Source organism: Myotis yumanensis, unplaced genomic scaffold (assembly GCF_028538775.1).
Source record: "Myotis yumanensis isolate MYYU_CA2020_CCGP unplaced genomic scaffold, mMyoYum1.0.hap1 SCAF_11, whole genome shotgun sequence".
Lineage (NCBI taxonomy): Eukaryota > Metazoa > Chordata > Mammalia > Chiroptera > Vespertilionidae > Myotis > Myotis yumanensis.
In genome coordinates, this window is record NW_027223762.1 from 24,240,430 (window position 1) to 24,260,614 (window position 20,185).

The 20,185-nt window shown below is 46.4% G+C and overlaps 1 protein-coding gene across 1 annotated transcript in view; it reads left to right on the forward strand.

Annotated features, from left to right (window-relative positions):
- Positions 1 to 18,397: 18,397 nt before the first annotated feature.
- EPAS1 (endothelial PAS domain protein 1) overlaps positions 18,398 to 20,185 on the forward strand; it is a 77,123-nt gene continuing 75,335 nt past the window's right edge. Inside the window, exon 1 of the mRNA XM_070429140.1 lies at positions 18,398 to 18,913. Coding sequence (XP_070285241.1) covers positions 18,888 to 18,913 — 26 coding nt within the window. The 5' untranslated portion in view covers positions 18,398 to 18,887. The remainder of the gene's footprint in view (positions 18,914 to 20,185) is intronic.

Here is a 20,185-nt window from a genome sequence, read left to right on the forward strand (position 1 = left end):
CCACCGCTCAGCCCCCAAGGCCTGCCCAGTCTTCCCTTAAATGTCCCTGTCCTTTATTTCCCTTCCCATTTCCACAGTCCTAATCCACGTCCTTGTCTTCGCACTTGAATGGATGGTCTAGATCAGCGGTTCTCAACCTGTGGGTCGCGACCCCTTTGGGGGTCAAACGACCCTTTCACAGGGGTCGCCTAAGACCATCAGAAAACACATATATAATTACATATTGTTTTTGTGATTAATCAATATGCTTTAATTATGTTCAATTTGTAACAATGAAAATACATCCTGCATATCAGATATCTACATTACGATTCATAACAGTAGCAAAATTACAGTATGAAGTAGCAACGAAAATAATTTTATGTTTGGGGGTCACCACAACATGAGGAACTGTATTAACGGGTCGCGGCATTAGGAAGGTTGAGAATCACTGGTCTAGATTGTCTCACTGCCTTGTCTCTACCCCCTAACAAATTCTACTCTCTCCTGCCAGTGTTAGAATCATCTTCAGAAACTTCTGTCCTGGGTTCATTCAATTATATCCTGCTTTCCCTGCCTTCTTTGCCTGGGTATTCTGCCAGTTCTAGACTTAGGAGTAGAAAGAGAAAAAGGGAACCACCCATTTACAAGGCAGCTCACCTCTCACTCCTTCACTCCATGCAAACTTACCCCCCTAGATGTCATCCCTGAGAAGCAACCCTGTGCATGGGTTGTCTGAGCAGAGGGAAGCAGGTATCATCCCGTTCCTTTGACCCTGGTCAGCAAGGCTGCCGGGAGCTCCTGCCAGCACCTTGCCAGGAAGGAAGAGCTGTGGGAAGGAGCTAACAGACCCACTGGGAAGACAAATGTTCCTAATGAAAGGAGGGAGAGACAGCGCCAAATGTGCATAGGGTTCAGAATGGGAAAGATGGGTGTGGTAGTAAAGGGAAAGGGAGGGATGATCTTGCATTTATTGAACACCTGTTGTGAGTCAGTCACTGTGCTGGTCACACTCACATCTGTCAACCTAATTTAATCTTCCCAATGATCTTGGGAGATAATGATCATTAGCTGTATTCCCAACATGGAAGTTTATTTCCTCTCATACCCTTTCTCCATTATTGTTTTTCCTTTTCTAGTCATAAAGTAATTAGTGTACATTATAGACATGTTATAAGAAAATAATATAAAAGTGCAAGGAAGAAAAGAAAAATAATCTATAAAGTCACAACAAAGATATAACAATTATTAGCACTCAGATTGTATATTCCAGTTTTTTATTCATTTTAAACATATGTAGTATTACATTGTATATACAGCTGTCTATTCACATTTTAAAAATGGACCTTTATGACAAAACTGTTTTCATGTCATTAAAAATTCTAAAAAACATAGTTAGTGCCTTCACAGTGCTCCATTATGTGGATATACAACTAGTTGCTTAGCTTTTCCCCAATTGCTGAACATCAGTTTTTCTACCTTTTGAAATTATAAATAATGGTTCAGTAACACCTTTGTACTAACATCTTACTCTGAATTTCTGATTTTTTAAAGGGTAGTTTAAAATACAGTGAGTTACTGGGTCAAAGAGTATAATTGTGATTTTAAATAGTAGTTTTATTTTCTGGCTTTAAATATAACCATTGTTTATTGTGAAAAGTGACAGTTGTTTATTTAAAAAAAGAAAATATCATCTATAACCTTCCAAATTACTATTTTTAACATTTTGAGGTGTTTATTTCTCTGTCTTTTTTTCCCAATGGTATACACACATAAATGTAAGTAAATATAGCTACATAAAATTGGTATTACACAACATATACAACATATACATATATCCTGTTAATCAGCAAGCATTGTATTGTAATCATTATGTTATTAATTCTCTTTGAAAATATTATTTTTATTTTTATTTTTTTGAGTTTTATTATTTTATTTTTTTAAATTTTTTAAAATTTTTTTCTTTATTATTATTTTTTTTATTGCTTAAAGTATTACAAAGAGTATTACATAGGTCTCCTTTTTTTCTCCCCTTGACATTTCCCTGGCCTCCCCTAACCCCCAGTGTCTTATGTCCATTGGTTATGTTCATATGCATGCATACAAGTCCTTCGGTTGATCTCCTACCCCCCCTTTCTGGCCCCCAACCCTCCCCAGCCTTCCCTCTGTAGTCTGACAGTCTGTTCGATGGAAAATATTATTTTTAATAGTTGTGCAATTCTACTTTAAGAATGCAGCTATAAATTTAAGTGTCCTTTTACTCATAACCATTTGGATTTTTGTTTCCAATTTTTTCTATTAATAACTCTGTTATGAATAACTCAACATCTGTGAATATTAATCTTTGACATCACCTCTAATTATATCCTTCAAATATATTCCTAGAGGAGGAATTGCTAGGTCAAAGAGTACAAGCCTTATCAAAGCATAGGTACATATTGTCAAATTGTATTCTGGCTTCAGAGCACACTAAAGCACCATCCAATTATCTCCACAAATGATACACCCAAAGGGTGGATTCATCAGGCACCAGAGCCCTGCTATAGTGAATCCCACTTTAGGAGGTCAGCCCCCACAAAACAGCTTGTCCACTACAGTCATGTCCAGTCCCCACAGCGAGTCAGCCTGAAGTTCACTTCTACCCATTAACATGACACTAGCAGTCAAGGTACAACTACAACAGGAGGGCACACACAACTCACACAAGGGACACATCTAGAGCACCTGGCTCAGGTGACTAGGAAGACTGTGCCATTTGATCCTACAAGACACCTACTACATAAGACCACCCTGCCAAGACTGGGAGACATAGAAGATCTACTTAATAAATAGAAACAAACACAGGGAAGCAGCCAAAATGAGGAGACAAAGAAACATGTCTCAAATTAAAAAACATGAAAAAAACCCCTCCAGAAAAACAATTAAACAAAATGGAGGCAAGCAATCTACCAGATACAGAGTTCAAAACACTGGTTATAAGGATGTTCAAGGAACTTAGTGAGAACTTCAACAAAGAGATAGTAAGCATTAGAAAAGGACATAGAAACCATAAAAAAAGAAGTAGCCAGAAGTGAAGACCATAGTAACTGAAATGAAGACTACACTAGAAAGAATTAGTGTGTTCCACAGATTAGATGAAGCAGAAGAACAAATCAATGATTTGGTAAACAAGGTAGCAAGAAAACACCCAATCTGAACTGCAAAAAGAAAAAAGACTTTTAAAAACTGAGGATAGTTTAAGGAGCTTCTGGGTTAATATCAAGCATAGCAAAATTCACATTATAGGGGTACCAGAAAGAGAATGAAAAGAGCAAAAAATTAAACACCTGCTTGAAGAAATAATGACTGAAAACTTCCCTACCTGGCAAAGGAAATGAACATACAAGTCCAGGAAGCACAGAGAGTCCCAAACAAAAGGAATCCAAAGAGTCCGACACCAAGACACATCATAATCAAAGTGCCAAAGGTTAAAGACAAAGAGAGAACCTTAAAGGCAGTAAAGACAGTTAGTTACCTACATGGGAGCTCCCAAATTGTCAGTAGACTTCTCAACAGAAAGTTTGCAGATCAGAGGGACTGACATGGAATATTCAAAATGATGAAAAGCAAGGACCTACAACCAATATTACTCCACCCAGAAAGGCTATCATTTAACATTGAAAGAGAGCTAAAGAGCTTCCCACTCAAAAAAATGCTATTACAAGAAATGTTATAGGGACTTCTTTAAGAAGAATTATTAAAGATCAAAATCTATAATAATAAAAGTGTAATATGCAAATTGACCAAATGACCGAACAGCAAAGAAGGACCCAGCAATTCCACTTCTGGATATTTACCCAAAGAAACCCAAAACACTAATTTGAAAATATATATACATCCCTATGTTCATTGCAGCAGTATTTACAGTAGCCAAGATATAAAAGCAGCCTAAGTGTCCATTGATAGACAAATGGACAAAGAAGAAATGATGCATGTATGCAATGGAATATTACTCGGCATAAAAAAGGAATAAAATCTTATTGTTTACAACAATATGGATGGACCTAGAGGGTACTGTAGAGTAAAATAAGTCAGAGAAATGCAAATACCATATTATTTCAGTTATATGTGGAATCTAAAAACAAAAACAAAATAAATGAACAAACAAAACAGAAACAAACTCATAGATATAAAGAACAAACTGATGGTGCCAGGTGGGAGGGGGCTTGGGGGACTGGGTGAAAAAGATGAAGGGATTAAGAAGTACAAATTGGCAGTTACAAAATAGTTATGGGGATGTCAAGTACAGCATAGAAAATATAGTCAATTATCTATATATATAAAAGCTTAAGCGACCATTACAACCAGATGACTGGCCGGTAGCTATGGCGCACACTGACCACCAGGGGGCAGACGATCAATGCAGGAGCTGCCCCCTAGTGGTTATGCGCTCCCACAGCCAACCTCCCATGGACTCTCCCCCCCGATTGCTGGCCAGGCTAAGGGACCCCAGCCGTGCATGAATTCATGCACTGGGCCTCTAGTTTATAATAATAATAGCGTAATATGCTAATTAGACCGGACGTCCTTCTGGACAACCTTCTGGACGAAGCCGGGACTGCCAGCAGCCAGAGGGAAGCCCGGGTCCCGGGTGCGAGAGGGAACCCAGTGCTGGCAGCCGGGGGAAGGAAGGTCTATTCTTGCACGAATTTTGTGCATCAGGCCTCTAGTATTATAATAACTGTATGGTGTCAGGGGTACTAGACTTATCAGGGAGAGCACTTCATAAGGTATATAAATGTCTAACCACTATGCTATACATCTGAAACTAATATAATATTGTATGTCAACTGTAACTAAAATTGCAAATAAAAGTTCAGCCATGAGACCGGTATAATATGGCACAAAAAACCCCCACTAATCACAGCAGTTGGAGTAAGTTAAGTTTACTAGTTCAAATGGCTAAGATTTTTTCTTATTAATATTTGTAGAGAAGACAAGATTTGTTTTTGTCCTTGGTAAGGAGCCTTGGAGCCAGAACAGCAGTTTGTGCTTAAAAAATCCCTCATTTTCTATTTTTTCTCCCTTTAGTGTTAGGAATTGAGGATGGTAAAGATAAGTGTGTTTTGAACTGCTGCTAGAGTTACATTTCTGGTTTCACCAAGATTTGTAAGATAAGGACAATTACTCTCAATTCCCCCAAATTGCATTTTAACTAAAGTGACATCATAGGGTGATCTACCTGTACAACTGTATCATTCCTAATTTGGTTCTTTCCCTTTGAGTACTTACTTTTATTTTATCTCAGGAGAGGAGGTTTTATTCTTTTTAAAAAAATTATTAGGCTCTGAATATTTATCTTCCAGTTTTGCCAAGTTTCTGATAAAAAAAAAAAACCACCAAGTTATTAAATCCTTTCAAATAGTTTGTCAGGTTTCAAGTGGGAGAAACAGTAAAAAAATTTTTAAAGAATCTGCTCAGATGGCCAGAGTTTGTTTTAGGATCCTTTTTGAGCTGATTTTTTAAAAAAATATATTTCTTTATTGATTTCAGAGAGAAAGGAAGAGGGAGAGAAAGATAGAAACATCAATGATGAGAATCATTGATTGGCTACCTCCTGCACACCCCCTACTGGTAACTGAGCCTGCAACTGGGGCATGTGCCCTTGGCCAGAATCAAACCTGGGACCCTTCAGTCCGCAGGTCGACCCTGAGCCAAACACCTAGGACTGAGCTGATTTTTCTACAAAAGTCATTTGTGTTTTAGAAGCTTCTGCATATTAATCAAAGAATGCATCCCACTGTTCCCTAGAGGTTTGGTATTCTTTCTTTGAGGGATGGTCCTGCAGGTGGATTTAAAACAAAGGTTTTCTTGATTGGCCATTAGACTTTTAAATTATTTGACTAAGTTGATACATTTTATTTTAAAAAGAAAGCACAAGAGGAGGAACCAAAATGTTTGTATATATAATTAGAGTTCCTGAGGAAGAAACTTTTGAGGAACTTTTGTAAAAGGGTGAAGGTCCTATGTTAAAGACAAATCTCCCTAAGAGCTGACATGGTGGGACAAAAAGATGAGGAGTTTAGGCGATATTTGAATCATTTAACTTATTAAAGGCCTCTAAATATACACCGAAAATGCTTCCCATTCAGCTTGTTTAACATTTCCAAGATTCTCTAATTGTGCATGTAAATATACTAATTTTGGAATTTCCAAAGATCCCTGAAGTGGCTACTGTAATTCTAAATTGTTCTTTGTATCAGAAGTCCATCAAGACAAATATTTACCAGAAGATGGACAGTAAATCCAGCAGGCGTTCCAGAATGGGGTTGTCCCTCCCACACAGAGTTAGAAAGAGGATGCCCCATTACAGAGACCAGTATCAGAGGACCTAAGAATAAAAGATCTGAACCTCAATGAAGGAGGGAGGTTTAGAACTGAGAGAATGCACCACTGGAGTCCCAGAGCACAAAGGGCTCAAGCAGTTACCTTGCCCAGATCCAATGGTGGAAACAGAACTGAAGCAGAGTGTTCTTTAGATCGTAACAACCCTGACGTCTTAAATGTCAACCTAACAGTAAAGAGCCAGGAGACTAGCTAGAAATAAGTGGCAAAGATATATTCAAGGGTCTTAGAATTTGCTAACGGGAAATACAACCAGGCAATAACCAGTGTTGCAAAGAAGAAAGAAAAGCTGATGTACATTCTTGAGAGTCCTGCATTCTTAGCCTCTGGATTGTCCAAGATGATAATTTTCTAGATGTGCTGTGGTCTGGATAATGAATGTTAGGCAACGTGGACATGTGGGCATTCTTTGCTAAATTCTTCATTCTTTCTTCAGTCCTTCAGAGGGTTATCTATAGGAATTTATGTATCTCCAGGCATTGATGCACAACTGAAAAGTTCAAAGTTTAGGTTCCCAGGACCATTAAAGAGTATCTTAGAATACTTGATTTTAGTAACCTAGCAGCTGGACTAAAGTGACTCCATTTTATTTCTTCACTTTTTCTTCAAGCGTGAACAAAATCCCTAACCCCACCAAGCTGATACTCTGATGGTGAGAGACAAGAAACAAACATGATTCCAGAGAGCAAAAATTCCAGTAGTTCAGAGGCCTGGAAGTCTGGGAAGACCCTGAGATTGATGAGAAGCAGGCAGGCTGTGAACACCCGCCGAGGGAGAAGGGGCAGCATGAGAAAGGCCTGGTCATGGGCCAAATGCAGCAGCACAGCCTGAGAGGCGAGCAGAAGAGGAGCTTAGAGAAGGAGCAGCAGCTGCACCAGGTAAGGCACCTGGAATGTACTCTGCCCCTAATGAGAAGCCATTGGACATAAGGTCCAAACAAGGGAGCGACGGGATCTCCCTAGAGATTTGAAGGATGACTCTGGCTGCTGTGTAGAGGATAGTCTGTAGCAGTAGCAAGAGAAAACCAAACAAAACCAAACAATGGACTAAGAGATAGGAGCCCTGGATTCCTCAATATGCTGTGTGTGATCTTAGATATGCCCCTTAGTCTCCTGTGTTATCTGTCCTTAAAATGCAGTGGTCATGTCTACGCTCTTTCTATCATAGAAACAGGGTGGCAGTCAGTGTTAGGCTGACTTAAAAGTTACTTTTAAAGAACAAAGGGCTATACAAAAGCAAAGGCCATGGTATTTTTCTTTTCCCTTTGGTATAAACACTCACTAAATTCCATTGATTAAGTCGAGTCTGTATAATAATAACTCGAGTTAATTTTCTACATGAACCTTGTGGCTTCTGAGACTTCACTTGCTCATGGCTGGTTAGCTAATTTGGGTAAGGAGGCCAAACAAGTGAGTGACCCCGGTGCCAGCTGAATCCTTTTCCTCCTGATCCAAGCTGATCAGACAGCTTTCGATTGGATGTCACTGGTCACACCAGCCCCACCATGTTATGTTAAAGCTCACAGAGAGAGTGGGCCTGCCCCACGGCCAAGGCAGCCCTGTGCGAAGGCATGAGAGCAACATTGGGATTAGAGACCAGCTTCAGGCCAGCTGAGTTGCTTCACTGTCTTCCAGGGTGATTTCCTCTCAGGCTAATAGGGGCAAGAACCTTGTCCTGGTTTCCTCACAGGGAGACGTGGAATCAGCAGAAACCCTTGGGGCCATACTGGCAGCCTAGCTGTGCTGCCGCTGGGCTGAGAGAACTCCTGTTGTCAGTGGATTGGGAAAGAGTGCACGTGACACATGTCACCCTGCACGCAGCCCGGGCCCCGCAGGTTGAATTCCAACAGAAGATAATTTTTCAGAAAATACGTGTGCACAAAGCAGAAAGCAAAACAAAACACAACAGTAAGAAGCCAGACTTCATTCACATGTACACTTTGGGTGGTATTTAGGTGGTTTTTAGCCTAAGCACTGTCTATGTGTTAAATCTCACTTAATCATCACATAATCCCTCCAAGTAGGTGTCAGCGACTGATATTCAAGAAGGTAATGGATTTGTCCAAGGATACAGAAGAATTCCAGAGCTGGGAATTGGCGTAGGTCAGCCTAATTCCAAGGCCTGAACAGCTCCGTCCTCAGGCCTGAGTACTAAAGCATTCGCTATACTTCTCCATCATTCTTTCCATGCAGGCCAGTGCTCCAGGCATCCTGGGAACCCCTCCGGCCAGAGATGATTGAGGGCAAGCTTAGACCTCTTGGGGTTGGTTTGTCATTCAGTCCTCCAAAGGACAAACAACCAATCACCCTTCAAGTATCATTTGAGGGCCTGGGTGAGAAGTCTGGCAGGGGAGGCAGGAAGTGTACAAACTTGAGAATAATTCAAGAGCAAGACACAGCCACATCTATGCCCAGTGGACGGACAGTGCCAGCCACTGAGGAAGGAGTTAACCAGGGGCTTAGGGTGAGGCAGGGACTATGTATACAGAAAGTGGAAGAGACCTGGCTGGCGTGACTCGGTGGTTGAACCAGGAGGTCACAGTTTGATTCTTGATCAGGGCACATGCTTAGCCTTTTATATATATATATAGATGTGGTTGTTATATATATAAAACAAGGTTGCAGGCTTGATCCCCAGTGTGGGACATGCAGGAGACAGCTGATAAATGATTCTCTCTCATCATTGATGTTTCTATCTCTCTCTCTCTCTCCCTTCCTCTTGAAATCAATAAAAGTATATTTTTTAAAAAGAAAGAAAGTGAAAGAGGGTGAGGCCATGGGCTTGGCTGCCTCCATGGGAAAGCCAGAGGGCCTGACTGCTTTCCTTCCCTGGGCCTGGGACTCAAGGCCCTGGATCCCTTCAGTGGTCACCAACCAGGGATCCATGGACAACTGATGGTCCGTGAGGTCTGAAAGGTTGGCGACCGCTGCTATGGGGCACAGAAGAAGGCCAGGGCAGGGCGATTGGGAGTGCCATGTACAGCCTGTACCCACATCTCAGTCTGGCCCAGGTGACTCTGGCCCCCACCATCCCCTTTCCCTACAGAGCCATCCTCTCAGTGTGGCCAGCTCCTAGCTGATTATGGCTGGGTGACTGAGACTGCCTGGGGTACAGGTGCAGGAACCGTGTTAGGAGAAGGGATTTCTTTCTTTGTCGGGGAGGCCCCTGGGAAAAAGGGAAAATTAGTGGGAAGGACAGATTCTTGTGGAAAGACTCTGTGGGGCCAGTGCAGTGCCCTCTAATGTGAGCTCCTCTGGGGTGACAAGGTGACAGGGTGTGGGGCTCAGCCGCTGGGTCTGCCTCAAGACTACAGGCAGGGAGGGAGGCAGAAGAACCTGCCCATCCTGTCAGGTGGGCCTCCCTCCCTCCTTCTCTCAACACTATTTTAAAAATGTAACCAGAGGCTTACCTTGTCCCACCCATCTGCTCAGGGAGAAGGGGAGGAAGTTTACCTAAGAGCCCAACCTTAGAGGGTGGGGAGGGGAGCAGGCTAATTTAGCAATAGCAGACAGCAGGGGAGAGGGATCCCTCCTGACTCTAAAAAAATGCCTGTTAATTTTAATATAAACTGATTTCAAACAATCTCAAATAAAAACTAAGCTTTGAAATATGCAGAATTGGTATTAACATAGTGTGCAAGATTTCATTTTTTTTAGTCCATTTTGAGACTATTCTCTCTTGCTGATGCTCTCCCTTTCGAGATCTATAATGGTATAAGAAACTATGATATTGATAGGATATTAACAACCACATCTATATATATAAAAGGCTAAGCGACCGTCCGACCATCCGCCCAGCCAGTAGGTATGATGCACACTGACCACCAGGGGGCAGATGCTCAACGCAGGAGCTGCAGAGCTGCAGTGACTTGGCAGTGATGGTTTTTGGGTGACGCACCCCGCAACCAGAGAGGAGAGAGCCTGATTCCTCTCGGAGCCATGCGATTCCACCTTCAGCTGTGGGTTATGTTGTTGCTGGGGCACTGTCGGCTGCAAATCTGGTTTACTGCTGAGCTTCAGTGACTGCAGACGCCCTTCGAGCCACAGCACCATCCAGGTGCGGCCGGCCAGGGAGGGACCATGGGAGATTGGCTCTAGGGCATGTCCAGTCCTTCTCGCCCAGTCCTGCCTCACTGGCCTCCTTCTAATTAATTTCCTTTCAATGTGCATGAATCCATGCACCAGGCCACTAGTTGTATTATAATTTATAAGATGTTTCTGGGCACTGTATTGCATCTGATCCTGTTTACTTCACAATCTTAGGGACATCTTGCAGATGAGAGAGATGTTGACTCAGAGATGTGGTGGTCACCTAAGAAGTGGAGATCATAACCTGGACTCCAGGCTTCAGACTCCAAGCCCCACCCAGTGGGCTCTACAGCACCCTCCCATATAGAAACTTCTGGGCCTAAAGGAGAAAAGGGAAACCTTTAAACCACCTCCTCTTCCAGCTTCACTCTAGTCCAGAGCACTTTAGCTCACACGGACCCAGTTCAGTCAGATCAAGCCCTTATTGTTATATAAGGTTTTAGACTTTTCCCATCTCGTGTCTCACTTAATTTTTCATCCTGTAAGAAAGATAGGTTTCCTTGAATTTGGAAGAAAAATTAATGTAGGAAGAATGGGATCTGTTTGTTTCTGATGCCTTCTCTCCAGCTCTCTCTGCCATACCTCTCCAGTATCTGTTGTTCCCGTGCCCTCTCCAGCACCACCTCCAAGACTGAGCATGGTGCTAGGCTCCTTGGCACTGGCCTGAGTGACTTCCAGCCACGGAAGGGCTGGAGCATGACCTTCCACTTGCAAACCTTTCCCTACAGCTCTTCATGAGCCATCCAGCCAGGCCTGCGACAGGGGCCCAGTCAGTTCTACTTTTTCTTATGCAGAGACTAATGGAAAAGAACTGCATCCCTGTGATCATCATGATTGAGAAAAGTCTGGTCATTGAAAACCTCAAAGTCAAAAGAAACTTCTGGAGAGAAATGATATATTCACTGGGAAAGAGGAATGGGCAAAGGGGAAGGAAGAAATGGAGAGGAGAAAAGGAAGAAAAGGAACAGGCACAGAGAGCAGGGGAGGGGCGGGATTGCCCAGGGCAATAATTGAATGGAAACCCGCAGGGCTGGGCACTTCCTCTAGGTCCACTCTTCCCAGCGGTAGGGATTTCCTCATGCCCACAGTTAAATAACCCCTGAGTTGGACTGTGGGCGAGAATTTGATTTGTCTTTGACCCTATTGCACCTCCCCAAGATGCAATGGCCTCCACAGCCACCCATTTATACTTCCAGGGCCATATATAGAGACAGTGTCCCCTCCAATGTCAGGGCTATAATAATTGGCTCCTTGCTTAGAGGGGGCATACTCAGGAGATTCTAGAATCCACAGAAAATTTTCCTCTGATGCATGTGGTTATTGAGCAAAAATTTCAGTATAAAAGAAGCATGCACGTTTTCTAAATATTGGGCTGAACAAGAAAGAGAAATTGTTCTGATGAAAGACTGAGCCAAAGGCTGCCCAAGTCAAGGACATCAGTGCTCTGTTCCATAGATGCTTCTACAGTTTGCAGAGCAATACCATTATACTTTGGTGTCATTACTGCCATGGTGGCCACCTAATAATTGGGAACAAACCCATGGTGCCACTGAGATGGCACCCACTTTGCAAGGTGCCTGTTTCCCTCAATCATGAGATTCAAAGTCTGAGCAGATATATCTAATTCCAAAAACCTGGGTCCAGCCCCGCTAGTGTGGCTCAGTGGTTGAGCATTGACCTATGAACCTGGAGGTCATTATTCAATTCCCGGTCAGGGCCCATGCCTGGGGTTGCAGGCTCCATCCCCGGTAGCGGGTGTGCAGGAGGCAGCTGGTCAACGATTCTCTCATCATTGATATTTCTCTCTCTCTCTCTCTCTCTCCCTCCCTCCCTCTCTGAAATCAATAAAATATATATTTAAAAAGAAAAATAACCTGGGTCCACGTTCATACCCAGGTTTCCAGGGAGGCTGAGAATATCTCGCATTTTTACTTTCTATATCTATAGTGAAAGGAAGGCTTTGTTTTGTAACGTAAGTGAGGAATTCCCCCAAACATAGAAAGATGCTAAGGTCTAGATGCTAAGGGGCTAAGAAGAAAAAAAAAAGTCCATTACCATGAATGAATGAAGAAAATGTATGGTGCAAGGTGTACGGTGCACATTGCACATTTGGCTGACTCTCGCAGCAAGATGCCCCTCCCTCTCGCGGTCTCTCCATCACTTATTTCTGGGAGTCCCTGAAGCATTCTTTTTTATCTGTGATTGCTATTTGCTTCTCAATCTTCCACAGCACTTCCTGTGATGTCCATAGTTAAGGCCTCCTTTAAAATTGAGTCAGTATCCTTGCCACAGCCTCCTGGGCCCACCTTTTTTCTTTTTCTGGGCCATTTCTTGAGTCTCTTCCAATGAGTCACGAGATTGTTGTGGCTTCTGACATCATCCTCATGCACAGACTTGAAGGGGCCCAAAGGCCCCTGGAATAGTTATCCTGAACAAGTAGGATTTGTACGGTACAATTAGAAAGCAACGTTATTATTTTCTCCCATTAAACTTTTAAGTAGACTATTCCCTGGATTATTGCATTCCCACTTTGCATAAAACCTCATTTAGGACCCAAGAATTTTCTAATCACTCTTAAATAATAAAAATAGACATTCCTTTGCTCATTCTTAATCAAGTACGAGTTCAGCATAAAAATGAAAACTCTTAAGCTTTATCCTAAATTAAAGCTCTGTCTTCCCCAACTCAGACCTCTTTCAGTGGTGTCTGTTACTTGCAACTTAGAATCTTGATGGATACAGTCATTTGTTCATTTGTTGATACATTCACACATTCATTTGGTCGCATTTACCGAGTGACCATTTTATGCCAGGTGCACTGTTAGGCATTAAGGATCCTAACATATTTCCTCCCCTAGCACCTCTGCTCCCATCCCCTTAATAGTCTACCTAAGGAGTAAGAAAGCTTTGTTGTTTTTTGCTACCATGGGCATAATCTCTGGTTTTCTCTGGCCATAGCAGCTGTTTCCCTTGTTGGTGTCTTAGTGGGTTTTTTGACTTTTCCCCTGTTGATCTTCCTTTAGTTAGCCACTGTGATCTATTGCCAATGGCACCTCTACCTTCTTCCACTGAGAGCTATTTGAAGAAGCTTACATGGAAGGATCCCCTTAAACATCCTAGATGGGTTTCCTCCCATAGATACCCATCTCTTCTGCAGACAGTGTGTGCTGTACTAGATCTTGTGATGCTGCCTAGATCACTCTTCAGGAATGAAGGACATTCTCCCCCAAGTGCTGTTGTCAAAGATCTCCCCCCTCCCCCCGAGGGCAGCCCAATGTCTTGGGACCTCAGTGGAAACCAAGCTAGAAGACACACTACAGGAGAGGGAAGGGTGTCTCTGTCCCCACTCGGTATCATTCTTAGTGATCTAGGCTCCAGGCCCAATGTCATCCTTCTTTACTCACTGTAGCACCTTCATTTCTGTTGTGCCCTTTTCTCTCTAAGGTGGGGCTGGTATGTCCTTCCTATTGGCCATTCCTCTCACATGGGAGATATTTTAACACCCCGGAGATATCACCTTCCAGCCTGGAAGACTGGTAAGTCTTTTCTGGGTCCTAGCAGTGAACATGGCTGGGACTGTAGCTTTTTCTGCTTTTTCACTCCACCTTTCCACCCACCACCACCAAATTCCCACAACACCTATTGTTTAAATTATATGATTTTTGCTCTCACTTTTTATATTATTTGAATTAAGAATCTATAAATTGTCCCGAGCTGGTTTGGCTCAGTGGATAGAGCCTTGGCTTCTAGGTCCCAGGTTCAATTCCAGTCAAAGGCACATGCCTGGTTGCAGGCTTGATCCCCAGTAAGGGGGGGGGGGGGGGGAGGTGCAGGAGGCAGCCAATAAATGATTCCCTCTCATCATTGATGTTTCTATCTCTCTCTCTCCCTCTTCCTTCTCTGAATTTAATAAAAGTTAAAATAAAAAAGAATCTATAAATTACATATATGAATTTAAAAAATAGTTTTGAAATCTACATTAAAAGGTGCATATTGATTTCAGAAGCCTTAAAAAGTGAGTAAATGTGTAGGCATAATCTGGGAAATGCAGTGTGTATACAACTGAATTATTTGCTCCTGGAGGGAAGGGGGCAGCTGGCTCTCTTTTCCAGCAGATGGATGCCTTCTAGTCTCCCATGGGCCAATGACTCCTTCCCTCTTAGTTGAATGACAGAATGAAAAACAGACAAGACCTTTCACGGACCAAAATCTCATGCCCAAACTTAGGAATGGAAGACATTAGTCTCTATGTTATTGATAATCCAGGTATGAGGGGTGGGTGGCGCTGTGGTTCTTTAAAACGGGATCCTTATCAGTAGAGGGGAAACAAAGCTTTACCCTTTTCTCAATAAGCGTCACAGAACTCTTTTGGAAAGAAGACAACTTCTGGATTTGTCACGGCATTTTATGGTAGCTAAAGCATATGTCTCTGTGAAATATCCCACAGCTTTGGCCTGAAGCCCAACACAGGGGGTATGGTTTCCTGCCCTGGAGTTCAGTGACAGGGAGAGATTTTGGGTAGTCACCATTTAAGAGCTGGTTTTGTTTTGAGGGAGTAACATGCAAGTGTGAGGGAAGGGGGTGACTCAGTGAAAGCATTTCAATAGAGGAGGAACCATGGCCTCTGCCAGATAGGCCTTCCCTCCACCTCCACTCCCTGGCCTGCATGCTCTCTTCAGCCCAAAACCAACTAAATGGCCAGACCAGGGCCAGATGGGGAATCCTGGAGACAACGAACGTGGTAGGACCAGGACTAGTGCAGGGACTGGCATGAGACCCTCTTTTTCACCCAGGAGCCTTCCTTGCTTCACTGCACTGAAAGTTGTAAAACACGGAAGAAATAGCCAAGATCTCTTCTGCCGTTAGATCCAACCCATCCCAGCTTGATTTCCAACCACATCCTGGACCATCCTGTCTGTATGTTGATGGGATGACTGATGCCCTCTTTCTCCCACCTGCCCACTTCATCCCAGTTGCAGGCTCTCTACCAAGCTTGTAAACTAAGTCCTTATCTCCATCCCATGCTCCTAAGGGTGTGCTCTATGGAGGAGAGAGGAAGCTAGAGACCCACTCTTGTCCTCTGTTAAAACAAGCGGGTATTTCCCTGCTGCTATGGCCTTTGTCTCCGAGCAGTCCCGACCAGCATTGGGAGACAGGTGGAGAGATTAGCTGGGAGATGGGCAGTCTGTCCCCATTTTAAGCAGCCTGGGAGCTTTGCTTAGCGGTGCCCTCTGCTGCCCTCTATGGCCAACACATCAATGTCTCTAGAGACACTACTAGTAAGTCCTGGGACCCAGCTTTCTCATCATCTTTTAAAGCATTTCTTCTTTAGTTCTCCATGGGCTTTAACAAGTAAAATGGGACACTCTATCCCAGGGGTTCTCAACCTGTGGGTTGCGACCCCTTTGGCAGTCGAACAACCCTTTCACAGGGGTCGCCTAAGACCATCCTGCATATCAGATATTTACATTACGATTCAAAAACAGTAGCAACATTACAGTTATGAAGTAGCAACGAAAATAATTTTATGGTTGGGTCACAACATGAGGAACTGTATTTAAAGGGCCAGAAGGTTGAGAATCACTGCTAGCCGCTAAGCCTTTGTCTGGTTTATACTCCCAGCTCCTTCCTGCAAAGTTTGTTGAACTGGATCCTGGAAGAAATCTTAAGAGGTCATTGGGCCCCTCGGCTATGCTCTAAAGCAAGGCTGGGTCCAAGACTTCTGGGAATTATACAGGCTTTTGGTGATTCTCCTGACACTGCCAAAATCCCAAACTTCAAAGTTACTCACTGGGATTTCCACAAAATCTGTCCAATTGTTTATCATAGCTTGGGACCTTTTGCTTAGAGGGCACAATCCCAATTAGAAAGATGGGCAGGCTGGCCACGGGGAAGGAGCTCTATTAATATGGCTGCTGTGTTCTTCAGTGACCTTTCACCTTTCTTCTTTCTTTCCTTTTTAATTTCTAAAAAGCTAATTTCATGAGCGCTACCCTGCTGAAATGTCCTGTAAGGGCTGGCGGTGTTGCTTTGTGATTTGCCCAGGGCTCAGTGGTTTCTCCTTGCTCTGGCAGTGAATGGCTTTGGGCACCTGGAAAAGAACCTGTTTCTTCTCCCACTCCAGCCCCAAGTGAGATGAGTAAGCTTATTGCTGATTAAGGGAGAACCTTGTCTTACCAATTTGAATTCCTCATTGAGATGTGTCCATTAGGATCAGCTGGCTGGAGAAGCCCACTATGAAGTCAGCCCATTTTTTGAAACCCACCAGCCCCAAGAAATGGCTCCCTAGAGAAATTTGCAATTTTTGTTTGAATGCCTGATATTTGATTTTAAAGTCTGCATGCACAGTTCCCATTGGTTCTAGGAAAATGAGAAAATGTGCCTGAGTCCCTAATTCTTTCCAGGTTTTTTTCATCTCTCCCTAATTCTGCTTTTTCAAAGGCTCGTGAAAGATACCCCTTTCTCTGTTACCACGTGCAAGGGAAAAATAGGTGTTTATTTTGTATTTTGGTGGTGACACAAAACTATACTCCCCAAATTCCACTTAGATTATTTTTTATTTTTGTATTGTAAGAATACACAGCCTTAAATTTGCTATCGTAACCATTTTTAAGTGTACAATAGTTAAATACACTCCCATTGTGGTGCAATAGATCCCTAGAACTTTTTTATCTTATGAGACTGAAACTATATACCTGTTGAACACTTCTTCCCACCCCTTCCCCTGTTCCCCCTCAGCCCCTGATAACCACCTTTCTACTTTGTTTCTACGAATGGCTACTTTAGCTACTGCGTATGAGTGGAATCTTGTGGTGAAGCAAAGGGGGGAAAGGCGCAGCACAGTTTCAGAGGCTAAGAGCCTCCCCGAGATATCCCTGCTGGAGCCCCCTCATCTCGGTAGGCAATGGGGTGGGATTCTTGGGACTGTAGCTGAGCACAGGGCAGGGGCGCAGGGGCGAGGTGAAGGCAGCATTTAAAGCGCAGCTGAGATATCCCTGCACTCGAACCACCTGCCCTTTAGAGCTTCCATCTCCCCACACCGGACACTTTCAGCCTTCAGTCCGACTCAGCAGACACATCAGACAGGCCTGCGGTCTCGTGACTGGAGGACAAGGTGTCAACTCTTTCCCCGTGATTACACTGGGAAGCCGGACTCACTTGTCCAATTCTGAACTGGCCGGGTGGCCAGGAGTTGTGAGCAGGGTTTGACAGGCCAGACGGTTCCGAGCCGAGGCCCTCTTCACCCTCATCCCACTCATTCCACTCCTAGCACCACCCCGCAAGCCACCGAGGACAGCAAAGGAGGCACAGCCCCACCAGTTTCACTACACCGTTTCCCCAGACCCGAAAGGAGCAGGTGATCGGTTTCCCTGTCCCTTTTCCCAAAAGGCAAAGTCAGGGCGTTCAGCCGAGGGGAAAAAAAAAAGCGCAGCGCCCGGGCCCCCAGCGCAGCAGCTGGCCCCCTCGGAATTGTCCCCACCGGCCCTAGGGTCCATGCAGCGAGGCCGGGACTTGCCAATGGGCTCTGCCTAACGCACCCTTGCGCGGGACTCTCTCCCGCACTCGCGTCCGGCCCCAAGGGCACGGCGGAGGCGGGAGGGCACCGCGCAGAGGCGCACTCCCAGAGGCCGACGTGTTGCGGTCGCCCGGCCCGCACACACACGGCCCCTACCTGGCGCGGAGTCCCACCTTGCTACCTGCCAACCTCATAAACAACTCCCGCAACTGCGGGGGGAGGAGGCGGGGTGGGCGGGCCGCGGCGGAACCGGCGCCGGGGCGGGGGGCGGGCCGCGGTCCGGGCAGCGGCGCCTCGCCATTGGCCGGGGCCAGTGGGCTGCCCGGGCTCCGCGGGCGGGGCCCCTCCAGGCGCCCGCCCCGCCCCCCGGGGCCGCACTCCCGTGCCTCCCCCGCGTGGGCCGCCGGAGTTTTTAAAGGGGGTAGGCAGCCCGGGGAAGCAGACCTTCGGGAGCGGCCCGCCGCACTGCTCCGGCGCCCGCTGCGCTCCCGCCCCGCGCCCTGAGCCGGCCGTACAATCCTCGGCAGTGTCCTGAGACTGTATGGTCCTCTCAGCCCGCGCCCCGGATTCTCCTGACTGTGGGCGTCGGGGCCACCTCTTCGCCTCGGAAAGGGACGCCTAGGAAAGAAGGAACGTCGGTGCCCTCCTCGCTGCCCTCTTTCTGGCGTTTGACAGCCTCCTCCCACTCCCTTCCCTGACCCCGCCTCCCGGCGCAGGTTCCTCCCTGTCACCTTTCTCCACTCCCTGTCCCGCACCTCGCCAGCCGCCCGCAAACTTCCACCTGGCCGTGTGGGGCTCTCGGGCCTGCGAGCACTCAGGAGCTTTCACACCGGCCGGACCTCGGGGAGTGCGCCAGGGCGCCCGCGAAGGCAGCGGCTGCAGCTCCCACCGCGCTCGGCGTCGGCCAGGGCCAGGGCGACAATGACAGCTGACAAGGAGAAGAAAAGGTAAACGGGCGGCGGACCGGCCGGGGAGCTCGTCCGAAGGGGTGGCCGGGCTTCGCGGCGCCGGCGCGGCGGAGGGCAGCGGGGGGAGCCGTGCAGAAAGGTCTGCGAAGCTCGAGGATAGATTTGGGAGGTTTTTTGAGGGGAGAGGGGAGCAGGTGCTCCGTCTGGGGACGCGGTGCTGCAGCTTCGCAGTGGAGAGTTCTGTGGCCCGAAGGAAGCGGGAATCCGAGCTCGTACGGAGGCCAGGAGGCCGAGAGAGATGGCCCTGCGGGTCGGAGGAGCTCCCGCGGCCCCGGACTCCCGCGCCCGCAGGTGGAAATGGTTTTCTAGGCTGATTTAACTCAGGTCAGCTTTTGACTCGCATGCGGGGCAGTATCCACGTCGGACCCTTTGGGTCCTTCCAAACGGGTTGCTGTGTGCTCTCTGCGTTCCAAACTGGCGAGGGGTCGGAGGCGGAGCGCAGGGGCCAGGATGCAGCAAAGAGCCCCCACTCCGGGCCTCCAGATCCCACCGAAGTTTGGACAAACTCCTTGCCTGATATCCTCCCGCATCTTGACTCCGTGGAGAGGCGGGAGCGAACCCGGCTCCCTCGCCGGGGCAGGTGTCTTGGTGCGCGGCGAAGTGATGGCTACACCGGGAGCTCCCGGCTGGTCCCGGTGTTTCTCTCCCGAGGACAGAGAAGGGCAGCCGCGATCTGTCTGCTGCCGGCCCTCACAAGCCTCTAGGCACTGGGTGAGAGGCCACTCCGGCCAACTCTCACTGCCCTCCGGCCCCCTCCCGGCCGCTCCCCGCCCGGCCCTCGCCCAGCCAGGCTGAGAGCTCAGCGCGCGGCCCGCACTGACCTGGGTACCGCTTTGCTTCCCTAATCGTGCGCCGCTGGCCGCCTGGCCTCACTTCTATCTCCACTGGTGCTGCCCCGGCGGCTGGAACTTTCAGCCCCGCGCTTGCAGGCAGCCTGGTAGAGCTGGGGCTTAGGGGACCGAAATGGAACGCACCGCCTGTTGGAGGACCTGAGCCTCAGAGATGAGCTGCTGGCCTGGGATGAGAGCTGCAGCGACAAAGGGAGGGGGTGACTGGCCTCGAGCTGGGGGCCCAAAGAGCTCAGCGCCTGTGCTGATTTGCTCCTGTTCTGACTTCCACTTGGAGATCAGAGCCAAAAACCGTGTGGAAAGCTGCGGTTCCCACCTCGGGGCACCGATAAGGATTTGATAAAAGGGAGTGAAATGCGCCTGTTCTGGACTAGCGCCCTGGCGCTCTCCGTTCGCTGGGGGC